Below are 27,535 nucleotides of genomic sequence, written 5' to 3' on the forward strand. Positions count from 1 at the left end.
GTGTCCCAGTGAAATATTTGTGGGCTGTAGATAGATGGTGACAAATATTGAGAAAACAGTATGTAATAAGTAATGAAGGCTTAAAAAAAAAAAGTTTACATATAATCCTGAGGAAGGTAGTTGAATAAAACAGTGCTAAGTCTTTCTGTGTAGAGTCCCCTTTATTTGTAAGTGTGTGTAAAACAGATTCCACATAAATATGTGTTTGTACTAAGCCACTAATTATAAAATGATATGAAATGTATGTTATCAAATTAACCCACAGTCATCACCTCTCTCTTTTCCTATTTAAAGATATTTGTTTGAAAGAAACCATGTCTTTGGCTGATAGCCTGTATAATCTACAGCTGATTCAAGAATTTTGCCAAGAATATTTGAACCAGTGTTGCCATTTCACCCTGGAAGATATGCTGTATGCTGCTTCATCCATCAAGGTAAATTAAATAATTCTTGGTGTTTTTGTTTTGTTTTGCTTTCAGCTTTTGAAAAAATATATATGTAACTAGATCTATAAATGGCATAGTCACTATAAGTTTACAGATTAACTATAATATCAGTCAAATAAGCTTTTGAAAAAAGTTTTAGTTTTCTGCTTATTTTAGGTTTTAATACACTGTTAGCTATGGGTTTCTTTTATAATACAAAGCTAAACTGAAAAGTTGTGGTACAAAACTGACCTGTTGTCCTAAAGTTAGTAAAATAGAGGATAAGTCACTACACGAATCTTAGACAGATGCTATTATGGTATGCTGGGAGCATGAAGGAAGTTCCGCTCACTTTTAGCATTCAGCAGGACTGTGGAATATGGGAAGAAGGAATCCTTAAGGTCCCAGGAATTGAGATAAAACCTAGAGAAAGAAAGAGGGAAAGGAAAATATTAAAATAGTCTGGAAATGAACCTTCTTAAAGAGGAATTCAGTTTTATGAATTTGTCCCCTTGCTTCAGAATATCACACACTATCTGTTAGCTGTAGGCCACTGCTTACTGTGTTCTGAAAGGAAACAGTTATTGAGCTCCTAGTGTTTGGGGTGGTTGGGATAGCTAAGTGAACAACAAAACGAAGATCCTCCCTGTTCTGATGGAACTTACTTTGTAGTGGTGAAGAGAGACGTGTCACGCGTAACTGCTTCTGAGCTGCAAGTTAAAAGGCAGTCGCTTGTTCAAAATTTTGTGATGTGACCTAGTACCTCGGTATTCCCAGCAGCTCACAGCTATGAAGTTTCTTCGTATCTTATGGACCTGCCTAAAGTTTACCAGTTCCGCTTTAGAGTTTCAAGGATAGATAATCTTACAATAGATTTTTTTTTTTAAGTCTGGCTGAGAGGAACAACTTTGTATCGTTCTCCTCATAGTTTCAATGTCAACTTTAATTGAAACTGCTAATGGACCCCTCTTACCATGATACTAATACCTCATGGTTCTTGTCATTCTTACTCTCTGATCTCTCTTTCCTTCACCCATGGATCACCACAGGTAGAAGACAAAGCCAAAGGTAAAGGCCTTTCTAAAATAAGCCACTATTCTTATTGACCCTGAATGGGCCCACTCCCCACTGTCTGACACATTAGAAGAAAAACACTGATTTATTTTGAAGGCTTCTACCTTGCCATTTTTATCAAAATTGAAGATAGGAAATAACTCTTTCCATACATATCTTGTTAATGCCTTTTCTGGCACTCACCTGTTAAGAAAATTAAATACTATTTCTGTAGTCTCAAAGAACTCATTTCATTAATTACATTGAGACATAAGATTGAGTAAATTTAAGTTGCTTACCTTTGAATTCCATTAAATAATATATAGCCCTGATGTTTAAATTGACTTAGTCTGGGCATGATATAGATATAAAGACATTTTCTTAAATCAGGCATATTTAACTGACAGATACATCTGTCAAAATAGCTAGAATCAAAAAGAAAAAAAGTGTTGGTGAGGCTGTGGAGAAAAAGGAAGCCTTGTGCACTGTTGGTGGAAGTGCAAACTGGTACAGCCACTATGGAAGATAGTATAGAGGGTCCTCAAAAAATTAAAAATAGAATTTAGTAATTCTACTACTGGGTATTTACCCAAAGAAAATGAAAACAGCAGTTTGAAAAGATATATGCACCCCTATGTTTATTGCAGCATTATTTACAATAGCCAAGATATGGAAGCAACCCAAGTGTCCATCCACAGATGAATGGATAAAGATGTTGTTGTGTATATACACACACAAATATTACTCAGCCATAAAAAAAGAATGAGATCTTGACATTTGTAACAACATGGATAGACCTAGAGGGTATAGTGCTAAGTGAAATCAGCCAGAGAAAGACAAATACCATATAACTTTATTCAAACAAAACAGATGAATGAACAAAAAGACAAATTAAAAAAAAAAAAAAGACCCTTAAATACAGAGAACAAACTAGTACGTTGCCAGACGGGAGGTGGGTAGAAGGATTGGTGAAGTAAAGGGGATTAAGAAGAAAAAAAAATAGGTAACTGTCTATAGAAAAGGCTTTGGTCACTTTCTGTATTATATATTAAATTATTAGAACCATGAGTTTGACTTCCATTGAATATTTTAAGACTAATAGTTGGAAATAATTCATCTTAGGAGGGACACAAAATGTTTAATATAGTTGAGCTGTTTAAAGTTTAAACTTTTACTGTTTAAAGTTGAGTTGATCCAGAAAGCTCTCCAAGATGTTATTAAGTGAATAAAGTGGGTAGCAACATTATAGCATGATGTAATTTATATATTAAAAAGGTTTTTTCTGGGGTGCCTCGGTGGGTTAAAGCCTCTGCCTTCGGCTCAGGTCATGATCCCAGGGTCCTGGGATCGAGCCCCGCATCGGGCTCTCTGCTCTGCGGAGAGCCTGCTTCCTCCTCTCTCTGCCTGCCTCCCTGCCTACTTGTGATCTCTCTGTCAAATAAATAAATAAAATCTTAAAAAAAAAAAAAGTTTTTTTCTATTTGTATGCAGATCTATGCATAGAAGAAGGTTGATTAGAAGGATAAACACAAAACTGTTAACAGTGGTTTCTTCTGAGTGAGATATTAGGATTTGGGGGAGAGCAGTTAAAGCATACTTTATTTTTATTATGTTAGTTAGTCACCATATAGTACATCATTAGTTTTAATGCAGCATTCCAAGATTCATTGTTGACATATAATACCCAGTGCTCCATGCAATACATGCCCTCCTTGATACCCACTACTAGGCTCACCCTTCCCCTCTAAACCCTCAGTTTGTTTCTTGGAGTCCATAGTCTCTCATGGTTTGTCTCCCCCTCCGATCCCCCCCTTCACCTTTCCTTTCCCTCTCCTAATATCTTTCATGTTATTCTTTATGCCCCACAAGTAAGTGAAACCATATGATAATTGACTTTCTGTGCTTGACTTACTTCACTCAGCATAATCTCCTCCAGTCCCATCCATGTTGATACAAAAGTTGGGTGTTCATCCTTTCTGATGGCTGAGTAATACTCCATTGTGTATATGGACCTCATCTTCTTTATCCATTTGTCTGTTGGAGGTCATCTCGGCTCTTTCCACGGTTTGGCAATTGTGGACATTGCTGCTATGAACATTGGGGTGCATATCGCCCTTCTTTTCACTACATCTGTATCATTGGGGTAAATACCCAATTGCCAGGTCATAGAGTAGCTCTATTTTTAATTTTTTGAGGAATCTCCACACTGTTTTCCAAAGTGGCTGCATCAACTTGTATTCGCACCAACAGTATAAGAGGGTTCCCCTTTCTCCACATCCTCTCCAACATTTGTTTCTTGCCTTGTTAATTTTTGCCATTCTAACTGGTGTAAGGTAGTATCTCAATGTGGTTTTGATTTGAATTTCCCTGATGGCTAGAGATGATAAACATTTTTTCATGTGTCTGTTAGCCATTTGTAAGTCTTCTTTGGAGAAATGTCTGTTCATGTCTTCTACCCATCTTTTGACTTGATTATCCGTTTTCCATGTTCTGTATATCTATATTCTTCTGCATTAATTGTTTAAGAATGTTAATATATAGTTGGATGATTGTTTTAACCAAAAGTTAAGAAAGCTTTTAAATGAAATTTATTTGGTATCATGCCTGGAATATGGTAACAGATTTATTGCTATTTCATCATCATAAATTCAGAAAGAAATGATCATTTGGTTACTTGGGAAAACTCTCTCACTATGCTGACATCTTGTGGCCAAACACAGTATCTTACTGAAGTATTTTTTTTTCCAGCTTTATTGGACATAATTGACATACAACATTGTATAAGTTTAAAGTATGCAAAATGATTACCACCAGGGATTAGCTGACACCTCTATCATATCACATATTTACCATTTCTTTTTTGTAGTGATCTACGCCTTCAGCAACTTTTAAGTATACAATACATATCTCGTTAACTATAATCATTAGATTATAGTTCCACTTATAAGTGGAAGTTTTTACCCCTTAACCAAAATCTCCCCATTTCTTCAGCCTCCCAGTCCCTGGTGAATACCACTCTATACTCTGTTTCTTTAAGTTCAGCTTTTTTAGATTCCATGTATAAGTGAAATAATACAGAATTTGTCTTCTCTGACTTACTTTACTTAGCATAATGCCCTCAGGGTCCATCAGTGTTGTTGCAAATAGCAGGATTTCCTTCTTTCTCATGGCTGAATAATATTCCACTGTATTTATGCACCACATCATCTCTATCCATTCATCTATTGACAGACATGTGGGCTGTCTCCATATGTATCTTGGCTATTGGGAATAATGTTGCAGTGAACAAAGAAATGCAGATTTCTCTTCAATCCTGTTTTCAGTTCTTCATATAAATACTCAAAAGTGGAATTGCTGGATCCATATAGTAGTCCTATTTTTATTTTTATTATTTTTTAAAAAGATTTATTTATTTATTTATTTATTAATTTGACAGAGATCACAAGTAGGCAGAGGGGCAGGCAGAGAGAGAGGAGGAAGCAGGCTCCCTGCTAAGCAGAGAGCCGGATACGGGGCTCAATCCCAGGACACTGGGATCATGACCTGAGCTGAAGGCAGAGGCCCCAACCCCCAAGTACCCCTTATTATAGTAGTCCTATTTTTAATTTTTTGAAGAATTGCCATACTCTTTTCCATAGTGGCTGTACTAGTTAATATTCCCACCAAAAACGTACAAGGGTTACTCTTACCTTTTTGATGATAGCCATTCTGACAGGTGTGAGGTGATATCTCATTGTGGTTTTGATTGCCATTTCTTTCATGTTTAGTGATATCAAACACCAAGGTCCTTAAAATATTAATGTATCAGTTGACAATTTAGTTGAGTGTTAATATTTTTCCAAAAGATATAGACAGCTTTCAGTTAACTATACTAATAGAATGGAACCTAGGGCCAATACTTTAAATATAATGTTATACTTTGAGTTTAGAAATTATCCGATGGAGATAAATATAAAGAAAAATTATAAATCATGATGATCTTACTACCAGAGATATTCCCTGTCCTGTCAACAGTTTGGTATTTTGCCAACTGATCTTTTTTGTTATGTATTTATTCATTCATTTATACATTCATTCAATAAGTATGTATTGGCCATTTATTATGTACTGTTTTAAAAACTGAAGATATATGGGATGCCTAGGTGGCTCAGTTAAGTGTCTGCCTTCAGCTTAGGTCACGGTCCCAGGGTCCTGGGATTGAGTCCAGCAAACAGGCCTCCTGCTCAGTGGGCAGCCTGCTTCCCCTCTGCCTGCTGCTGCCCCTGCTTATGCACTCTTCACCCTCTCTCTCTGATAAATAAATCTTAAAAAAATAATTAAAAAAAAACTGAAGACACAATGATGAGCATGATCTTTGTCCTTCCAGACTTAATAGTCTGATGGGTAAAATGAGGAACTCTGGAGAATGTGGTATTAAATGAAGCTGGAGAAATTAAAAAGAGACCGAATCATGTACCCTCTACCCTTCTGTAGCCTATAGTCAGTTTCCCAACAGCAGTGGAAGTGGGGGGAGGGGTGTTGCATTTTCAAGTTTGTTTGACCTAATAGTCAAATAAAAAGCTATTGTGTTCTAAATCAGAGCTGAAAACAGTTTGAATCAGAGTGATTATGATGAAGATGAAGAGAAGTGGGTGGATTCCAGAAATATTTAGGATGCAAAATTTGCAGGCTTTGGTGATGAACTGGATAGGGGAGGGAGAAAGTAGGAGGCATCAGGGTCACTCCTAGGCTTCTGGTGTGCACACTGGGATAGTGATGCCATGCATTCAGGTAAAACTGGAATAAGGTCAGATTTGTGGGGAAGATCCCTAGTTCAATTCCAGACATTTGAGGTGCCTTTGAGATATCCAAGAGAAAATGCTCTCTAGGCCACTTCATATGTAAGTACACTTAATACATTTGGGAGTCATTTGGTAGCTGGTGGGCATGAATGGCAGTTTCCAATGAGGGGAGACATCAGGAGTAGCAAATGCTGCTGGGAGGTCAAGTAAGATGAAGACTGAAAAATCTGTTTGATTTAGCAACAAATGTAAGTCACTGGTGACTTGAGCCAGTGCTGTTTTGGAGGAATGATGTGACTGGATGCCAGACTGGAGTGGATCAGGGATCCAGAAGGCTGAAAGGAGATTGTTAGCATAGGTCTACCTTAGAGAAGTTTAAGAAGAGGTAAGAAGGTGGGAGTGAGAAGAAACTTACTGAGTGAAGGTTTCATTTTGTTTTTCATACGAGAGATTTGAGCATTTTAAAAAGCTAAGTAGGAAGATTCAATTGAAGGGAAGAATATATAGGAGAAAAGCATATAATTAAGAATATAAAGTTTCTGAAGGTTAGCCGGGATGGAATCCAACACAGCCTTTGGGATAGTAAGCATTCTCATTTCCTTTCTTAAAAAAAAGTCACAAATTACAACAACTGCTTAAAATAGTATGTATTGTCTATAAATGTTTGAGTATTCTGGGAACTTTTTTTTTTTTAAAGATTTTATTTATTTATTTGACAGACAGAGATCACAAGTAGACAGAGAGGCAGGCAGAGAGAGAGAGGGAAGCAGGCTCCCTGATGAGCAGAGAGCCCGATGCGGGACTCGATCCCAGGACCCTGAGATCATGACCTGAGATGAAGGCGGCTTAACCCACTGAGCCACCCAGGCGCCCGTATTCTGGGAATTTATAGTTAAAAGCAAATGCTGAAATTAGGAAACCTACCAAATTCTGTTCACCATTACGCCTTGTCTTCTGTAACATTCTAGACTCCTACGTTCAAACACCTATCTGACAAGTCCATTTAAATGCCTAATGACTATCTCAAAGCTATTAACTCAGCATTCCTTCCACTACCTATTTATCCCAGTCTTTCCTGTTTCAGTGGTACTACCAGTTGCTGAAGACAAAAACCTGATTTACCCTTGATTCTTCTCTTTCCTTCACTTTCTACATACACAATAGCCTTCTGGAACTATCAGGTAAAAGATAAATATTTGAAAGTCACCAGCTTAAATATGAGAAAACAGAGAGTACATGAACTCTAAATGAGAGTGTATAGAGCTTTGAGGATTATTCATAATTAACAGGTAGGACTGGGGTACCTGGGTGGCTCAGCTCTTGATTTTGGCTCAGATCATGCATGATCTCAGGATTGTGAAATCAAGCCGCTGGGCGGGCTCCTCGTTCAGCAGGGAGTCAGCTTGAGATTCTTTCCCTCTGCCCTCCCCCCACTCCTGTCTCACTTTCTCTAAAATAAATAGATACTAGAGGGTATCATGCTTAGCGAAATAAGTCAATCGGAGAAAGACAACTATCATATGATCTCCCTGATATGAGGAAGTGGAGATGCAACATGTGGGGTTAAGGGGGTAGGAGAAGAGTAAATGAAACAAGATGGGATTGGGAGGGAGACAAACCATAAGTGACTCTTAATCTCACAAAACAAACTGAGGGTTGATGGGGGGAGGGGGTTGGGAAGGGGGGTGGGGTTATGGACATTGGGGAGGGTATGTGCTATGGTGAGTGCTGTGAAATGTGTAAACCTGGCGATTCACAGACCTGTACCCCTGGGGATAAAAATATACTATATGTTTAAAAAAAATAAAATTTATTAATAAAAAATAAAATAAAATAAATAGATAAATCTTAAAACAACAACAACAACAACAAAAAAACAGGTAGGAGGAAGGCATGGCATTGGAAAACACCCATCTTTCCAATGATAGTTTTGAAAACTAAAATTTAAGGGGCGCCTGGGTGGCTCAGTGGGTTAAAGCCTCTGCCTTCAGCTCAGGTCGTGATTCCAGGGTCTTGGGATTGAGCCCCGCATTGGGCTCTCTGCTCAGCAGGGAGCCTGCTTCCTCTCTCTGCCTGCCTCTCTGCCTACTTGTGATCTCTCTCTGTCAAATAAATAAATAAAATCTTTTAAAAAAAAATAAGAAAACTAAAATTTAATATGAAATAAAACCTCACTTATTAAATACTAATTTGATAATTTTATTGATGCCAAATTTAAAGGCATATTATTTTAAGTAATTATAAAACAGATTTTGTATAGTGCTAATTTTTAAACTTGCTAGATGCCTACAATTAAAGTAATTCTTCATGCTTATAGCTTTTATGATGTATGCATCCTAAAATATAATCTTGTTTTGGAAATGTGCTTTTGAGGACCCTCAGTCTTTTCTTACAATTTTAAGCTATTTTAAAAATTACTCACATTTTCAAATATAAATCGTAAAAGGCAAATGACATTGTTAACTTACTAATAACTTTTCAAAGTTAGGTTGACATATTGTATAATGTTTCTGTATATACATTTCAAAATTATTAATAATTAGCCATAACGATCTAGTCTTTCGGTTATTTCATGCCTGGTTGAGGCTAGCATCATCAAGCATGTAGATACCTGATAAAGTTTTGGAGAAATTTCTAGGGATCTGGAAAGAGCTTTTTTTTTTTTTTTTTTTTTAAAATGATAGCCACTCTTCAGAGTGTCAAAGGCTGTTTAAGTTGTTTGTATTGACTTTGGATGAAGAGTGCCTTACACATAATCTCAGGTTCTCTGGTTAGAAGTACCCATGCCTGCCACGTAAATTGGACTACTGTTCTGGACATATAGAGAAAAGCAGGAAAGAAGTTTTGAATGGCTGTTATAAATTTTACCTATAAGCGTGAATATTGCATCCCAGATTTAATAGCCTAGAGTAGATACACTCCAGTGTATGAAGGGATGAGATTTAAACCTGTGTTTTAATAGGTAAAACAGAATAAAATTGTATTTATCATTACTTTCTGGTCAAGTCTTACCTGATTTTTCTCTTTTTCCTAACTCTCTTACGTAGAGTAATTATTTGGTGTTCATGGCCGAGCTGTTCTGGTGGTTCGAAGTGGTGAAGCCCTCGTTTGTGCGGCCCCGTGTCGTTCGTCCGCAAGGAGGTAGTGGCTGTTCCTGGAAACAAACAAAATGGAGACTTTATCTAATCTCCCCTGGTTATTCGCTTTGAGGGAATCTTATTATTGTTATAAAACAGCTGTTAGCCTTACAAATTCTGAATATCTTAATATTTAAAGCTACTAAGCTGTCTGTGAGACGGATGATATAGGAGAAAACAGCTTTGAATTTGAAGCTTTATGTTGTGGAATTTTTAGCTTCAACTCCTTGCCTGCTTTCTTCTTTTTGCCTCTCTTACCCCATCTCTAGCTTTTATTCCCTGTTAGATGCTGTGTTTTTAATATTGATTCCATTTAAATGATGGCTTGGCTTTAATCTGCAATTTGAATTTACCTTTAAACCATAAAAAGGCTTATATACATATTTTTAAGCCTGGTATGTTTTATGATCATTACACAGCATGATTTATTGATTGTACATAATAAGAAAACTAAATTACAAAACAAAGGGGTTACCGTAAAGATCCCTAGAAATAAAGAACAAAAAATCTTCCTGTTTTTTCCCTAAAACAAATCTTCCTTTGGCTTCCATTATGAAACAAGAGGTTTATTTCTATTGGGGGAAAAGGATTCTAAATACAAGTTTAGCTCCACTAAAGAACTTTTCTTCCAGCATAACCACAGGACCCCTGCTTCTGCTGCCAGTGGCTGCCCTGTGAAACAAAAACACAGTTATTGTGCATCCCAGTCACTGAGCTGCTCTCCTTGGCTCCAGATTTTTGTATTGTTCCTCACCGTTACCCTTATTTCTCCTCTATCTCCTCACCCTCACAAAACAAAACAAAACAAAAAATTAAAGAAAAAGATCAGGAAGGAGGAAAAAATATATAGTCAAGGGAAAGGCATGTCACTGTAGTGAGTAGAATGAGCTTGCTTCCAGTGTGCCCACTGTATGTATCTCGGGCAAAATTCTGTGAACTATGTAATAAAGAGTATTTCATCTGTTCCATCTCTAAACTGCTTAGGGCAGATTCTGATTATTGAACCATTGTGTATCAAAGTGTACCTGCAAAGAAGTTAAGATCCTTCCCTAAGGCCATGTAATAAAGTCAGGTGTCTTCAGTAATTATCATAAACCATATTTGTACAACTTTTTACAATTAATATAGAATTTTCACTTACATTGTGTTCTGTGATTTTTATCTGTGAAACCCACTATTCAAAATATTCAACAGCTATTACATTAGGTCTCAAAGGCAAAATGCAAATGGAGTCTTCCCCAGAGTCATTTATAAAAATAAAAACTCTACGGGGGCGGGGGGGTTAATTACTGATCAGTGAAATTCTTTCTTGATTACCAAAATATCAACTATTTCATAAAGAAACAAAAATTACCATATGTAACTGAAGTTCTGTGAAAGCTTTAGCAAAATCAGACACTCGGATTTATTTTTAAATATTTATATTAGGCTTCCCCCTTACCTTCCCCCTAATTAGGCTTAATTAAGTGAATTTTTTCAACCAGAACTTCAAGAAGAGTTTTAAATTTTGCCTTTGAAAATTTGCATATGCTATAATAAAGGAAAATGGAAATTCGTGAAATGGTGGAAACATGCTAAATACATCATTTTGAGGCCTTGCATCTTTTATTGTAGCTGAACCTGTGAATGATATGCCTTCAATTCCGGTCTTGAATGCAGCCAAAACAAACATCTTGGATAGTTCGTGTAGTTCTGACTTCACTTCAAGGTAGAGTCCAGAATGACTTCATTTTCACTTTTCCATCCCATTTGCTAATGAAATCAAAATAAAATTTCATTAGTTTTTAACTAGCTTACAGTATTACAGCTTGTTTTAATATAAATGTAATTGAATTTACACAGAAAAGATGTTTCATACATAGGCTTTTATGAATCATACTCAAAAGTGGGAGAATATGTTCTGAGGTTCAGATAATCAGCTTAAAACCAAACTTTTGTTGTAGAACTTGTTTATCTTTGAGAACTGCTTAAATGATAGGGTGGGGGGAATTTTAAATTTCTATCTGGGTTTTTAATTTTTTTTTTATTTTTTTAATCTTTGAGGTAGTTTCCCCTGCTATTTTATTTGCTGGTTACTGTAGCTAACCAAAGATTACAATAGAATGTTTATTGTAATACTGAATCTTTATATGTGATGCTTTAGTTCTTAATATCAGGAACTGAACTGAAAATAAAAATTTAATATCAGGATAATCCTAACTTCTGACCCAAACATATGATAGACCCATTAGTTTGTTTAAAAATGTTTTTCAGCAGATCCTGTAAGTAGCATTTTAGGTATATTTATTAGAACCTAAAATTTATATTGACTTTGGACTCCCTAATTTATCTTTTTTTTTTAAGTTTAAAATTGTTGTATTTTGTGGCATTTTAGAAATCCAAGCAGATCCATTAAAAATACATTTTTAAATTGTTGAGCAGGCAACTCAAAGTACTTTCTTTATAAATTCTTGGCTTAACATAAAAATAGGAACTTGTTCTGAGCTGTCACCCACCTCACACATTTAAGAATTTTCTCTCTCAAGTGGGTGCTAATGGGTGTGAAACTGGAACACTGACAGAACCCTTACGGTACTCTCACTGCCTTTGTAGGGCTTCTCAACTCTGGATTGGCTGATGTCTGTAAAGTACTTCCTACTGATTAAGAAAGCATTTTCCTTCACTTACCCTCTGATTTATTACTGTGGCTTTTCTTACTACTTCCATTAACTTTTCTATTCTGTATCTATGCCTCAGATTTTACAAAAAGATGTTAAGTTAGGATATTGCTGATCTAGGAGCTTCTCTGTATTTTTTCCCATGGGAAACTTTTTTCTATATTAATTTTCTTGGTGTTTTCCTGGGTTGGTTACATAGTGACATTTTCTTCCTTGAAAATTTAGGTTATGACTACTGTACTATTAAACTTTTTGCTTCAAGGCTAGATCATCCCACAGTTACTATTTCTAGGAACCTTAGTTGGATACTCTTCACATTTCTGACACTGGAAAATGTCTTCAGGCCCTCTGGAAGCCTCCTCTCTTCTGTTTCTCAGATATCTCAGTGGCTGTTCTTACTCATTTTTCCTAGCAGATGGAAGTCTAAATTCTTTTCCTTGAAGAGACACTGTGTAGATGTCATTTTAGGATCCGACTAATCCTCCCATTTCTGTAAGTCTCCATGTGGTCCACTGGAGTTCCCCCACTGTAGAACTTTCCAGGAAGGGAGTCAAAAGCTTCCACTCTTACTGAGAAAACTGCAGTCACATGTACAAATGTGAGTGTCCCTAACTAATGAAGTTATGAGGGGAAAACAAATGAAGAAGACAGGCAAAGCAAGAAACATTTGTAGCAGCTAATCCACATACTTGACTACTAACCTGCTCAGCAGTTACACCAGATCAAAATTTTCTATGCAAATGTAAAAGTGTGGCAATTAATAGGATTTTAAAACACTTTAGCCATTATCTGGAGAAGAGTGAATATATCTTTATTATTAACTTGTGTATCTTCAGGATTAGCCTCCTCTCATAGCTGTAACGGGAAAGTAGAACAGGGGCAGTGATTTTAGAGGGAGGGTTAACGTAAACAGACATGACGGGGGCAGGTGAGTACTCCCTGATAGTCCTCTGAAAAAAGTTTAGGGGGGGAAAGGCACATGGAAACAGATAAGCATTTGCTTTGGAGACAACAAGGTTATGCAAGTTCTTCAGGTATTGTTGCCTTTAGAAAAGCTCACTGGTTAAGCTTTCATTAAATAGTAAGAACAGAAGATTGTTGTTTCATTTGAATCTTTTGGTTGACTTGTTCATGTTCTCAGTTTACAGTAGCCAAAAGATAATGTGATCTGTAGGGGGACTACAAAAGTCACTACATACTCCTGTTCCCCAGTTTATGCTCAACTGATTGGGGGTGGGGATGTGTAACTTCTGCACTTGACTATAAGTTAGGCTACAGACTTGAAAGTTGGAGAAAAATTAAATTTGGGCCAAATGTCATGATAATTTGAGAAACAGACTACCCAATCCCTTGCATTAATTCGAATGAGGTGGAATTAAGAAATAGGAAAGCTTCACATCGTTATAGGCATTGAGGTCTTTAAGGTGCAGCTCAACATATTAACTTTGATGTAACTATTAGAGATGTACAGACACAAGCCCGTGAGCAGGGAAGCTGTCAGGATCTTTTACAAGGTTTATTTTACCTGTAGTTTCTGGAGATTTAAGTATTTCCAGCTGATGACTTTCATTTAACTTATTCATTTCTCAGTTTTTTTTCATTGTAAAATGAAAATAATTGCTATATCTTATCTCACAAGGACGCTGAGATGTGTATGAAAATATTTCAGGCCTTTTGACTAAGAGACATAAAATACATAGAGATACATATTCTGATAGAGTCAGAGGTGATAATGTTTCTAATTTCAGCCATTCTGTATAAAGTTTATATTAAAGAAAAACATATTAAAATGTTTTTATTTTATCTTGCAGTGGGGAAGGAGCTGCCTTTATGCACTCTCATCATTTGCCTTCTAGACATTCACGCCCCGAAGCTCATTCTTCAGCTTCAGGTAATATTTTTGAAAAAACCTAGGTTAACTGGGAAATGATTGAGAATAAATGTAAATAAAAATATGCGGGTTTTTTTGTTGGTTTTTGTTTTTTTTTTTTTTTGAAAAGTGTTGTATATACACTAAAAAGTTGATTGGTTTCTCTGTGCTTGTTTTTCTTAATAGAATTATCTCTATTTCTCCATATATACCTACTTTTTAATGCTCTTAATGACTCCTGAAATATTTGAAATCTGTTAAGCTGTAAGTTAAAATTTTTTATATACTTTCAATGACTATTTCTTTTTCACATTTGAAGGAGGAATTAGAAGGTCTTCATCTATGTCCTATGTTGATGGTTTCATAGGGACATGGCCCAAAGAGAAAAGGTAAACAAAGGGAATTATTTTTAGTATATTCACATTATCAATAAATGCTATTTATTGAATCGCTGTATTGTACACCTGTAACTAATATAACATTGTCAACTATACTTCAGTCATTAAAAAAAGAGAAAGAAATGCTAATTCTATTTTTGTTGATAGCCAAGTTGCAATTAGTACCTCACTTTGAAAAGGGCAATGTAGGCAGATGACTGAGCGTTCAGAGGGGCTAAATGTTAAAGGTAGCCCAGTAGCCCTGTGCTTACCTTAAGTACAACAGGATTATGCAAAATGGGAAAAGAAAGGAAATACAAATTTAAATAATTGTTAAAAGGTATCAAATCATTTCTTTTCTGGGTGTGTTTAAGGATTTTCTCTTCAAATGTTTTTTAGATCATCAGTGCATGGAGTTTCATTTGATATTTCTTTTGATAAAGAAAATACTGTACACAAATCCACTCCAAACCGAGGAATCACTCGTTCTATTAGTAATGAAGGACTTACATTGAACAATAATCGTGTATCTAAAAATATTAGGAAAAATTTGTCCTTTAAGCCAGTAAATGGAGAAGAGGAAGCAGAAAGCATTGAAGAAGAACTTAATATAGACTCTCACAGTGGCCTCAAGTCGTACATGCCCCTTAATACAAATGAACTGAATTCCAACGAGAATATTCATTATAAGCTTCCAAATGGAGCTTTACAAAATAGAGTACTTCTAGATGAGTTTGGCAATCAGATTGAGACACCAAGCATTGAAGAAGCATTACAAATAATTCATGATACTGAAAAATCTCCCCATACATCTCAGCCAGACCACATTGCTAATGGCTTCTTTCTTCATAACCAGGAAATGAGTATCCTAAATTCAAACATCAAGCTAAATCAGTCTAGTCCTGATAACATAACTGATACAAAAGGTGCCTTGAGTCCTGTAACTGACAATACTGAAGTAGACACTGGAATTCACGTTCCTTCAGAAGACATCCCTGAAACTATGGATGAAGATTCCTCTTTGAGAGATTATACTGTAAGCTTAGACTCTGACATGGATGATGCTTCCAAATTTCTTCAGGATTATGATATTCGAACCAGCAACCCCAGAGACGCTTTGAGTCCTTGTCCAAGTACTGTAAGTACCAAGTCTCAGCCAGGTAGCAGTGCTTCTTCTAGTTCCGGAGTTAAAATGACCAGCTTTGCCGAACAGAAATTCAGGAAACTGAATCATACTGATGGGAAAAGTAGCGGGAGCAGTTCTCAGAAAACTACACCAGAAGGTTCTGAACTTAATATTCCACACGTGGTTGCTTGGGGACAAATTCCAGAAGAAGCAGGCCTTCCACAAGGCCGGGACACCACCCAGCTGTTGGCTTCTGAAATGGTGCATTTAAGGATGAAGTTGGAAGAAAAGAGGCGTGCGATAGAAGCCCAGAAGAAGAAGATGGAGGCCGCTTTCACTAAGCAGAGGCAGAAGATGGGAAGGACGGCATTTCTTACTGTGGTGAAAAAGAGAGGGGACGGCATTTCCCCTCTTCGAGAGGAAGCAGCCGGGGCAGAAGATGAGAAAGTGTACACCGATCGAGCCAAAGAAAAGGATTCCCAGAAGGCGAATGGACAGAGGAGTAAGTCTCTGGCAGATCTGAAGGAAAGCCTGGAGAACCCTCAGGCCAAATGGCTGAAGTCTCCAACCACACCCGTTGACCCAGAGAAGCAGTGGAACCTGGCAAGCCCCTCGGAGGACACTTTAAACGAGGGAGAGATCTTAGAATATACAAAGTCCATTGAGAAGTTAAATTCATCTCTCCATTTCCTACAGCAAGAAATGCAGCGCTTGTCACTTCAGCAGGAGATGCTGATGCAGATGAGGGAGCAGCAGTCCTGGGTGATTTCACCTCCTCAGCCCTCTCCACAAAAACAGATCCGAGACTTTAAACCTTCCCGGCAGGCAGGCCTGTCGTCAGCCGTTGCGCCCTTCTCGTCAGACGCCCCCCGTCCTACCCATCCATCCCCACAGTCTTCCAACAGGAAGAGCACATCTTTTTCTGTTAAAAATCAGAGGACTCCTAGGCCAAATGAATTAAAAATAACGCCTTTGAATCGAACCCTGACTCCCCCTCGGTCTGTGGATAGTCTTCCTCGGTTACGGAGGTTTTCACCAAGTCAAGTTCCTATTCAGACTCGGTCATTTGTATGTTTTGGGGATGACGGAGAGCCTCAGTTAAAGGAATCCAAACCTAAGGAAGAAATTAAAAAGGAGGAACTGGAATCCAAAGGGCCCGCAGGGCAGCATGTGCATAACCTGGAAGAAAAGGAGCTTAAGCCTCTTGAGTCAACGGTTTCCGAAGTCCTGTCCCAGCCTATCACAGAGACGGTCCGACTGACGCCAAATGAGGACCAGCTGAACCAGCCTGCAGAGCCTCCTCCTAAACCTGTTTTCCCTCCGGCTGCTCCTAAAAATGTTAATCTGATTGAAGTTTCCCTCTCAGATCTGAAACCTCCTGAAAAGGCTGATGTAGCTGTTGAAAAATACGATGGAGAAAGTGATAAAGAACAATTTGATGATGACCAGAAAGTATGCTGTGGATTCTTCTTTAAGGTAATATTAATAATCTTCATTGTTTGGGGGCATCATCATTCAGTGGGTTTGGTTTTAGCTGATGTGCTTGCCTCTTTTAGTAGTAGTCCCTTTTGTTACGAGCCTGCCATTAAACCTGAAGTACATTAGGGGCTCCCCTTGGTGGACTGTACTAACATCCAAGCACACTGAACGATCTTCCCTTCACCAAGGCCGTGGTACACGTTTAGATATGCTGTTCTTACTCCTCTGCCTCTCTTGCTTGCTTTTATAAAAGCCTTTAAAAAAAATGTGAAGTTATTTGGATCTCTTCAAAGAGCTGTCAGTTTGTAAAAAACACATAATTTGGCATTGTAAGTATACTTTAGTTTTTTTAAAATTTTCTTTCCTTATATGTTTTATTTCTTGAAAAAAGTTTTAAGGGACGCCTGGGTGGCTCAGTGGGTTAAGCTTCTGCCTCACGGCTCAGGCCGTGATTCCTGGGTCCTAGAATCGAGTCTTGCATCTGGCTCGCTGCTTAGTGGGGAGCCGCCTTCTCCCTCTGCCTGCTGCTCTCCCTGCTTGTTCTGACAGATAAATAAAAATAAAAATCTTTAAAAAAAAACGTTTAAAAAAATTGACCAGATAACCTGGTAAGGTGAAACATTTAAAAATAACATACATAGTTTGAACAGTAATAACTCCTTTGAAAGCACTGGATAAAGGTCTAGCGTAGGACTCCTAATCTCAATATTGATATTGGAAACTAGCCAGCCAACAAATACTGAACAATAACACCTCTTGGTGGTCAAGCTCTTAAAATTTATCATAGGTACTAGAAAAACAAAAAAAGCTTAATATTTTTAATTTTTTCTAATTATCCATTTTCTTCATCTTTATGTTTTCCTATATTTTCCAGATTACCTATAGGAAAGAATTTTTTTTTAATAATCAGAAACATGTGGATCTGTTACTCATGTTTCTTTTTTAATTAAGGAACTAAAGTAAGATCATCTCTGATCCTGTCTAGCTCCACAATTTTGAATACGAGGAAAAAAGACAGTACTCAATAGCATTTATCACTTACAATTTATAATTTATAATTTATTTGTAATTTATAAATATAATTTATAAGATTTTATGTTTATAATTTAAGATTTTAAATTGAAACAACAATAGGAATAAGAACCCAAGAACATTGAAGTGATTATCATCACTAGTTTTACTTTTGGTCATTTAATGTTGGAAATTTGTAACTTAAAGTTGATCTGAGGGTGATTGCCTGTTAGCCCCTTTTAAAGTTGAGAATTTGAATGTAAGACATATTTTGTCTCTTAACCATGTAAACTGACTAATTTTTAATAGAATGCTACTGTAAATAAAGATAGATACAGTTTACCAATTTTAGAGACCCCAGGTACCCCTGTTCCTTGCAGAGAAGGGCAAACGGAAGGGGAGAGAATCCTTCAGTGTGAAACAGGGCACACATCTATACCTTGGTGTCCTGAAACAGGGCACACATCTATACCTTGGTGTCCATTCTGTCACGTGGCAGTGGTTTATGTGCTATATAACCATAGAGCTAATTTCTGGGTACTTTCACTTGAATTTCCTTTATTGAGCATGTATGTTAAATACAATTTTAATGCAATTTTTTAAAAGATTTTATTTTTAAGTAATCTCTACACCCAACGTGGGGTTCAAGTTCACGACGCTAAGACCAAGAGTTGCCTGCTTTTCCGACGGAGCCAGCTCAGTGCCCTAGTTTGAACGCAATTTTTAAAAACTAAGAGAAAACTCCCTACTTCTAAGTTATTTGTTAGGGTCCAGAAAAACCGCCGCCCTTTTTTTTTTTTTCCTTTTTATGGTTGTTCTTTGCAAACTTCCTAGGTTTTGAAACATGTAATTAAGAAGTAAGTTTAAGTGTCGTTTGGTAGTTGATAGAACTGTTACCGCTTTATGAGGGCGAGCAAGCATGGGGGGGGTGGGTCAGAAGGACAGGCAGACTCTCCCCGCTTAGTGACCTGAGCACAAGGCAGCTGCTTAACCAACTGGCCCACCGAGGCGCCCCGATTCACTTCTTCCTTCTTCATTTCTGGAACGTGTCCGCATAGGGTGGGGCTGGAATAAGAATGACTAGACAATGTGACCACAACTGAAAATGAGAGTACTGGTGCCCATAACATTTCACGTTTTTCCGTGAAATCCATGCTTAGGATGATCAAAAAGCAGAGAATGACATGGCAATGAAACGAGCAGCTTTGCTGGAGAAACGACTGCGGAGGGAGAAGGAGACTCAGCTTCGGAAACAGCAGCTGGAAGCAGAGATGGAACATAAGAAAGAGGAAACGAGGTAAAGACTCTGGACATGCGGGCCCTGGATCGGAGAGCCACCGGGCGGCAGTACTTGAGGCTCTGCTTCCTCAGGGCCCCCACCAGCTTGTTCAGATGTTTGCAGCGTCTGGAGACAACTGACATAATGCTGATTTCTGGTGCTTGTACGAGTTGCTTTATTTTCCCAAAGTATTGGTTGCTTGTACATTTTTATCCTGAGTTTGAGGCATTTCAAAGTAACGTTCTCCAGAAACATTAATTTAACTTCACGGGTTTTTACACATAAACATATTTTTAAAAAGCAATCATTTACTAATGGTATGTTTATGTATATTTTAATGATCTAAATTATCTCAAGCGAATTTTAAACCATTTTTTCCCAAGGTGCTGAAACGTAGTAATTTTCCCTTCTCGCATCAAAGCCATACTCCCAGTATCCGGTTTCTTTAGTGTGCAGAGTAAGAAATTCAACCGTTTGGTTTCCCAGGCGTAAAACTGAGGAAGAGCGTCAGAAGAAGGAAGATGAGAGAGCGCGCAGAGAATTTATCAGACAGGAGTATATGAGGCGAAAACAACTGAAACTAATGGAAGACATGGATACAGTAATTAAACCCCGTCCTCAAATAGCAAAACAAAAAAAACAGCGCCCAAAATCTATTCACAGAGATCATATCGAGTCTCCCAAAACACCAATAAAAGGTCCTCCAGGTAACACAGCTTATTATGAAGAGTCTGTTCATAAAAAAACACCAGCCTGGTTTGTCATACTAACTCGACTGTGCTTTGGTATGCTAAATTGGATCCACAATTTGAGATGGTGCATGCTCCTAATTTGGAAAACCAAAATGAGCAAATGTAGTTTTGTTTATGACTTCTGTGTTATGTGTGCACGCATATATTCAGTAGAGCCAATGTGAGTGCTGAAGTGTCCAGGATGCATCCTAACCTATCAGGGACTCTGCCCTCGGGTATAATCTCTCGGAATTGCTAGTTCCCTTTCCATACTTGTCCATTTAAGGATAAACACTGTGTGCACAGAAATACATAAGAAACACATTGGTATAATGAATATAGAAGCAAGAGTTCATGAATCCCTTCTTTAAGACGGAAATGGTCAAATGTCCAAATCTGTAATTTTTGGAGTTGAGAGAATGTATTCTAAAATTTAGCACACATACTCACTTTTAAAAATATATATATTTTATTAAAACTAAACCCTGTGGGAAGGTTTAGAGAATTCCCATAGTTAACTCTAAAACTGAGAAAAAATAATATAACATTGACGGTTTAAAGAGAACTCTGCCTTTTCTAGCCAACAAAATTTTTTGATACCCAGTACTGGCTAAAATTAATAAACTAATTTCCCATGTAGGAACTGGATATCCCTAACTATATTTTATTCTTAACTTCTTTTGTTAACTTTTTTCTTACAGTTATAATATCAATGTCTCATATTACCACTTTCCTTTTGGGATAAATCCTAACAGCAATTAGTTTTATCATTATTTCTTAAAAGTAGGTACCACTGCTAATTTTAAATAAATTGTGCATATATGCATGCAAGCATATTATGTGTTTAGATTAAAAGTAAAAAAAACTACAGAAGCTCAGTTTTCATATGCTGGTGTTATCTAATGAACAGACTCTTTTCTAGTTGCTCCTTTTAAATTTCTAATTTTGTTTTCATTCAGGATCACGAATTTATCGTGTTTTTTCAGTCTCTAGCCTTTCTTTGGCATCACTGAACACAGGTGATAACGAGAGTGTGCATTCAGGCAAGAGGACTCCAAGGTAAATCCATAACGTGAATATTTTTCACAGAAAAGAATGTTTCCAACAATTATCTTGTATTTTATAATGAATGAATCATAACACAAATTTTTATAATTTTGCTGACTGGAACTATTTGTGTTTCTGTTTAAATAAATTTAAATATAAAGAGGCTATTCATATTTGACTTTTTTATCTTTTAGGATTTTAGGGTTACTGACATTGATAAGGTACTTTTTATAAAATATAAAACATTAACAGTAATTGCTGATACGGTTTTGGTAAAATCATAGTGTGCAGATATTGCACATCATCTGTATAAGTGACAGCCTCTCTACTTTTTTCTCCTAGAATAATTCCCAAGTAGGCTGCCTAACTTGGGAAAGATCCCTTCTGTACTGTCTCTCTCAGATGTTGATTAGAAACTGAAAGCCCTATTTCGTTACGTCACGCTGTAATACCCATGTGGAAAGAGAATGTTTGTAGTGACAGGCATGAGTTTTGAGTTTTGATTTTTGCATCAACATCCTGTTGCAGTAATGGCCAGTTTTCATATAGAAAAACATTCATCCTTTCAGTGAGCAAGTAGGTAAGGAGTGCCCGTGGTGTCCAGGCACGTGGGTGTACAGCTTGAATAAGGCAGTTAAACCGTCTTTTGATTTTTTAAGCTTCTACGTTGATTTTGGTTGGTACTTTAACAAATATCCCTTCTGACCCCCAAGTATTCTTCTGTTTGAAACTTAAAAAATACTTTATTTACCATTTAGATCCGAGTCTGTAGAAGGCTTCTTGTCTCCAAGTCGTTGCGGCAGTCGAAATGGGGAGAAGGACTGGGAAAATGCATCAACAACTTCTTCAGTGGCTTCTGGAACAGAATACACAGGTCAGGGTCTGTATTTTTAGGGAGATGTTTTAATTTAACACAGTCATGAGAACAAATACAGGCTAATCTAACGAAAGTTTCATGGGCTCCTCTCTTGGTCTAGACACTGGGGAATCTGAACAAGAACACTGAGTGCAGATGGTCCCTTTCAGGGAGGTCAGTTTCAGTGATATGGTTGCACTTAGGGAGGTAGTGACTTGTCCCAGGTGAATTGAGATCAGTTTCTAAACAAAATTAGCAGTATCACTTACACCACATCCATCTACTTGAAGACACTGACCATGTCTGTGCTGTGGTTTGGGTCTGAAGAAGTTTTAGAGAGGTTCTGTCAGCTCTACACTGGTCCTGAGCACTGAGAAAAGGCTAGAATCCACAAAGGCCTCTCTAACATTGGGATTTCGGATATCTAGAGTTGTGCATCTTTAAAACGCATTAATGTGAGTGGCGGGGGGCACCTGGCAGGCTCCATCAGTGGAGCAAGTAACTCTTGATCTAGGGCCTATGGTTTGAGCCCCATGTATAGCCTACTAAACAACAACAACAAAGTATGAAGGGACTCTAAAAGCTGAGGGGAATGCATTGGATGCCCGAAGGTGCCAGCCCCACATCAGATCCTTTTCGAGCCTTTGTTTGGGTAGGCATTACTGAAACAAAAGCAAATTTAAGAACAGAATGTAAGACGCTTGTAAAGAAATGAGGCCGGAGAGAAAATGAAAGAAATGTGAGCAGCCATTGGGATCTAAAGTGGAAAGGCATAGGAGAACGTGCAGGGCAGTGAAGACTGCCTCCGTCCACGGGTGACCCACTGGAAGTGGAAGCCCCATGAAGGCGTAAGGAGGTTAGAACTTGCTGACTTTGCCCATGTACTTCACTCCTCCTTTAGCCAGTTGGACAGCCTTTAATGCCAGGGATTAGATGGTAATTCCTTGTTTTTCCCTCTGTTTCTCTATGTAAACTCACTTAACAAGCATATTTGCTACGCTCTGTTTCAAACCTAGAGCTGCACGGTTGTGGTGTGCGGTGCTAGCTCATACCATAGGGCTCTTGGAACTTGTAAATTTTCAGGAATTACGCAAACTGCAGAATCATTGGTAGTTTGCTATTAGCCAGGGTAGGAGTGGTTGGTATCACAGAAAGAGGTAAATGCTGCCTGCCCATCAGGGCAAATTTCTACCCCCACCTCCCCACCCCCGCCCAGAAAACTGGTTTCTTGGCTCACTGTGGAGGATAAGGACAATCCTTGCGTTCCAGGACAGAGTTTAGTTAGTATGAAGTAGGGAGGTTGTACTGTACTTCCTATTAGGAATGTTCCAGGAAAATGGCACAAAGTGCTTCTGTTGCTTGGCAGACCAAGAAGCATTTAAAGAAAAATGCTTAAAAATCTCAGATATGTGGATGAAGAGAAAGATGAAGCCTTTTCCAGTCGTTTTAGAAGCTGTAATTACTCATCGATCTGTTCTGCTTTAAGTTCACCAGTAACCTTAGCAGACTTGAGAAAGAGGGTGAAGCAGACAGTGTGGCAATTACGGCCCATCTGATTAACAGCACTGCCATCCCAGAGCTTTCTTGGCAACATCCTTAAGATGCCTCCCCGTGTGGATAAAACAATGTTCTGATCGGAATACAGCACTCAGCAGCCTTTAGGCACAGACTTTGATTTTTTGTTATTGTTTCCTCAACATAGGAACAATTATATAATTTAAACATAGTAGTATTTCTGACTTAGGAATGGTATTTTTATTTTGCTGCTAAATTCTTACCACAGGACCAAAGCTCTACAAAGAACCCAGTGCAAAATCCAATAAGCACATAATACAGAATGCTTTAGCTCATTGCTGTTTGGCTGGAAAAGTAAATGAAGGTCAGAAGAAAAAGATACTGGAGGTAAGCATGTTTGCATGAAAACTAAATTTGGCAACATTCTAAAATTGTAGGAGTCTTCTCTGCTACCAGTTCAAAAGAAAGTACCCTTTCTTGGTACTCTTGAAAGTACCATCCTCTCCTAGGATTTCAACAGCATATAGAAGATCTGTAGCTATGTTTTAACTTTAGATTGAGTTAGTTCACTCTCAAATGGGATTTTAGAAGACTGCAGACTTAATTAAGCCTAGGATAGACTCAGATAATAATATAAAATTGTAAGTTCTTTTCTTGCCCAGAGCTACTTGTTCATGTTTCATAAATGTAAGTAAGGTAGTTTTCATTTTTAAAAATGAGGCTGTATTGCAAAATTGCTAATCAGTGCCTGGTTTGTTAGTGGTTATTTGACTAAGGTCAAGATTTAGCAGGCATTTCATATCTTCCTGCAGGATAATAATATCCACACAGAGCCAACAGCACCTCAGAAGTGAAGTTTTGCATACATTGTTAATTAAAGTGTACTTGGCTTTTATAATACACATTTTATTTTTGTTCTTCAGAGTTTATATTTTGAATCTTGTCATAATATTTGACCAAAATAGGTGTAAAACAATTATGTAAATTTTATACAGTGAAATGTTTTAAGAGTTTTTATTGTTTTGTTTTGTTTTTATTTTGAAGGAAATGGAGAAGTCAGATGCCAACAACTTTTTAATCTTGTTCCGGGATTCGGGCTGCCAATTCAGGTCTTTGTATACTTACTGTCCAGAAACTGAAGAAATTAATAAACTGACTGGGATAGGCCCTAAATCTATCACTAAAAAAATGATTGAGGGACTTTACAAATATAATTCTGACAGGAAACAGTTTAGCCACATACCTGCTAAAACTTTATCTGCCAGTGTTGATGCGATTACCATTCATAGTCATTTATGGCAGACCAAGAGACCAGTAACACCCAAAAAACTTCTACCCACTAAAGCATAGGAGTTGGGAAATACTTGCTTCAGAACATTCGTGGTAAATTTGCACTTCATCTTTCCTGCCTATAGAAAATCTTTCTAATTGCCAACCAAGACTTTTATTAATTGCACCTGAACATTAAGCTCTGTTGTCACGAACAACTGGAACGTGAGCCACAGCATTTTGGACTGCAGAAGAGTCACACGTAGGTGGTAAGTCCAAGTGATGAAGGAAACGTTCGGATTCACAAATGGAGATTTGTGTCATCGGGTTCGCCTACTTGATGGGAGACACACTGAAGCACTGAATTCTCATGGACACTAGTTGGACTTATGACTGAAATAAGGCTAAGATGACAAATTATGTGTTTTATTTTTTATTTTTTTCCTTTTTGATGTACATGCTTGTCTTCAGATGGTTTATTTTGCTGTTTTTCTCTCTTGGGGGTTTAATCTAAGATACCTTTGTATTTCGTTTGACGGGGAGACCGCAAGCTTAGGAAATGCCCCTTCAGAGGTAACTCGCACCTTTCTTATGATGCTAAGAGAAACACTAGTGTTTAGTTTTACAGTAACCCTCATGTTTTAATGGTGTTAGAGCATTTGCAAGAATTATTCTAAGTATTTACAATTCTGTATTTATTATTCACTCAAGTATTAACATTTCTCTATTAAATAAAGGAGGTATTGTAAAGAGCTGCTAGTAGGTTCGCTTTAAACCACATGAGCTTAACCAAGAATATGTTATAAGAAGTTGCTGATTAAATCAGTGCTGTTTTTACACCACTTCTGGCCAACTCAGAATAATTTAGATTATTCTTTTAACAAAAAAGGCTTTCTATCTCTTTTAAAGTAAGTCACTTTATAAGTTGGCAGAAGTGAAGGGCACTTTGAGAGTAGTCTTTCAATCTGAAGATGTAAGACTTCCTGCCACAAGTTCTCAAGAGGTCTTTACATTATATTTATAACTGATATAAAAATTATATTTAGAATTTTTAAACATGTACAAAGGGCTACATTTTAATTTTAAAATAGCTTCACATTATTTTACTTCTATTGAGTTTCTTTTTTTATTCTTTTCAAGTGGAACAGCTTAGGTTAAAGTACACACTTGAAATCTTCTCTACATGATCTTTGTTCCTTTAACAATGTATATCAGAGGGTTAGTTGGGGAAAAACTTCATTCTCAGGAAAAGACTTGAATGATTATGTGACCCTGTTATGTTTCAGTGTTGTGACAACTGTGTAAACGTAGAGGGGAGAGACAGTATTGTATCATAAATGAGATGTGGGGTTGGTTTTCTTTTGTGGGAAGTGGAGACTAAAATATATACATTTCTCTAATTGAGTTGTTTAGAGAAATAACTAATATCTCATATGATGTATTTACTTATTTTAAAAGAGAATAGGAATGAGATGTCCCTGAACTGTACTTTTCTATTATAAGGCCTTTAGGCATCAGTGCATCTGGGTTATCAACATTTTCTCAAATGCTGTCAATATTTTACTGTAATTTATGTTCTTATATTTATGTATATTTGTTAAAACTGTAAAAAAAATTTCACAGATTTTTTTCCAATACCTGTGCAAGATATATGTGTAGCTCAAAACTATTTGTGATCTACTGTTTGCATGTAAGAGACCAGGATATGTAACTCTTATATTTTAAGTGTATACATACTGTGTATATAATATATGAATATTAAGAATGGGGACTTGCACATTTTACCTTTCAGACAACAGTTTCTATCACAGAAGGAAATGACTGTCAGATACATGTTTAGATTAAGCCTAGTTTAAAAAAAAGAAAAGCAAACCTAATCAAAATATGGTAATAGTCAAAAGGAGAATTAATAAGCACTTTACATTACTAAATTTGTTCTTTTCAATCAAATTTCCCTTATCAAATCAGTCATCTTTGTGATACTACTTGGCCATTAAATTTTTAAAAATTGGATGCAAGACAGTAGAGGAATTATTTAAAGCTAAGTAGGACCACCCTTCTTAAATTTATGTGTGTCCAACAATGAATGTCCATAATGTCTAAAGGTAGAATGTGAACATTGCCACAAAAAAGTTCATTGCTCTCAGTATATTTTACTTTATTAATACAGAAGGAATATGGATGTATTTCTTTAAGTCTGCAGATTTTTATTATGGTGCAGCTTTTTACAAAAATTATGTTTTGAAAATTATACAAATGAAAATTATGGCATTGCATAAAGTCTGGAGATTTCCATCAACCTTATTGAAACACACTGGTGCTTTCATCATTAGAGGTCAAATGATGATGATGATGATGATGATGACGATTCAGTTAAGTTTGCCAAACACCTGTCATGGTTTCCAGCGCAGCCTGTCAAATACTATTTGACGCAGCTTTGGAAAGCTTTTAATTCCTCTTGACTTTTCGATTTTGTTTTAGGATGACTGTTACAGTTTTTATTTGGCTGTTTAAAGCCAAATTCAACTTTTTAATTATGGTTTCATGGACACTGTGGGGCAATGTACAGTGTATGGTGTGCTTACCTGTCCACTCTAGAGCACTGCTTACAGGTTTTTTTAAGATGCTGTGCTGTAAAATACTGTCATATTTGCTATTTCCTGGTACAGTGTAGTTTTTCCCCTTTCATTTGAATAAAAGCATGGCACCAAATGACTCCTTTTCTGTTTCTTGAATAAAGTGTGTTTTTTCCCTAATATTTGAACTTGGGTAAACTCATCGTATAGCTTTCCTACCTCTTAACCTATGTTTAAATGTAACAGTTTGAATATTCACAAGAGGCAACTTTTGGTAGTATTAGGCACTGTCTGAATACTGACTTAAGGCAATGTTAAAAAGTCTGTAATTTTCTGTGCTTAGCTC

At 37.0% G+C, this 27,535-nt stretch overlaps 1 protein-coding gene and 1 long non-coding RNA gene across 5 annotated transcripts in view; one reads left to right on the plus strand and one right to left on the minus strand.

Annotated features, from left to right (window-relative positions):
• CAMSAP2 (calmodulin regulated spectrin associated protein family member 2) overlaps positions 1-27,328 on the plus strand; it is a 117,622-nt gene extending 90,294 nt beyond the window's left edge. For 2 of the 4 annotated variants that reach the window (XM_032878217.1, XM_032878219.1), the window contains 12 exons: positions 295-434; positions 9,307-9,400; positions 11,011-11,104; positions 13,865-13,944; positions 14,243-14,312; positions 14,700-16,902; positions 19,077-19,213; positions 19,682-19,902; positions 20,886-20,985; positions 21,732-21,847; positions 23,613-23,731; positions 24,389-27,328. In XM_032878217.1, the coding sequence (XP_032734108.1) occupies positions 295-434; positions 9,307-9,400; positions 11,011-11,104; positions 13,865-13,944; positions 14,243-14,312; positions 14,700-16,902; positions 19,077-19,213; positions 19,682-19,902; positions 20,886-20,985; positions 21,732-21,847; positions 23,613-23,731; positions 24,389-24,694 (3,680 nt within the window). In that variant the 3' untranslated portion in view covers positions 24,695-27,328. The remainder of the gene's footprint in view (positions 1-294; positions 435-9,306; positions 9,401-11,010; positions 11,105-13,864; positions 13,945-14,242; positions 14,313-14,699; positions 16,903-19,076; positions 19,214-19,681; positions 19,903-20,885; positions 20,986-21,731; positions 21,848-23,612; positions 23,732-24,388) is intronic. The other 2 variants (XM_032878218.1, XM_032878220.1) reach the window with 1 other exon arrangement.
• On the minus strand, positions 428-21,796 carry LOC116879772. The gene is made up of 3 exons (XR_004385102.1): positions 21,725-21,796; positions 9,272-9,413; positions 428-848 (listed from the first exon to the last, which is right to left on the minus strand). It is a non-coding gene; the product is annotated as an uncharacterized LOC116879772 (long non-coding RNA).
• Positions 27,329-27,535: the final 207 nt, after the last annotated feature.

This window comes from Lontra canadensis, unplaced genomic scaffold, assembly GCF_010015895.1.
Source record: "Lontra canadensis isolate GAN:19392208 unplaced genomic scaffold, GSC_riverotter_1.0 scaffold63, whole genome shotgun sequence".
Lineage (NCBI taxonomy): Eukaryota > Metazoa > Chordata > Mammalia > Carnivora > Mustelidae > Lontra > Lontra canadensis.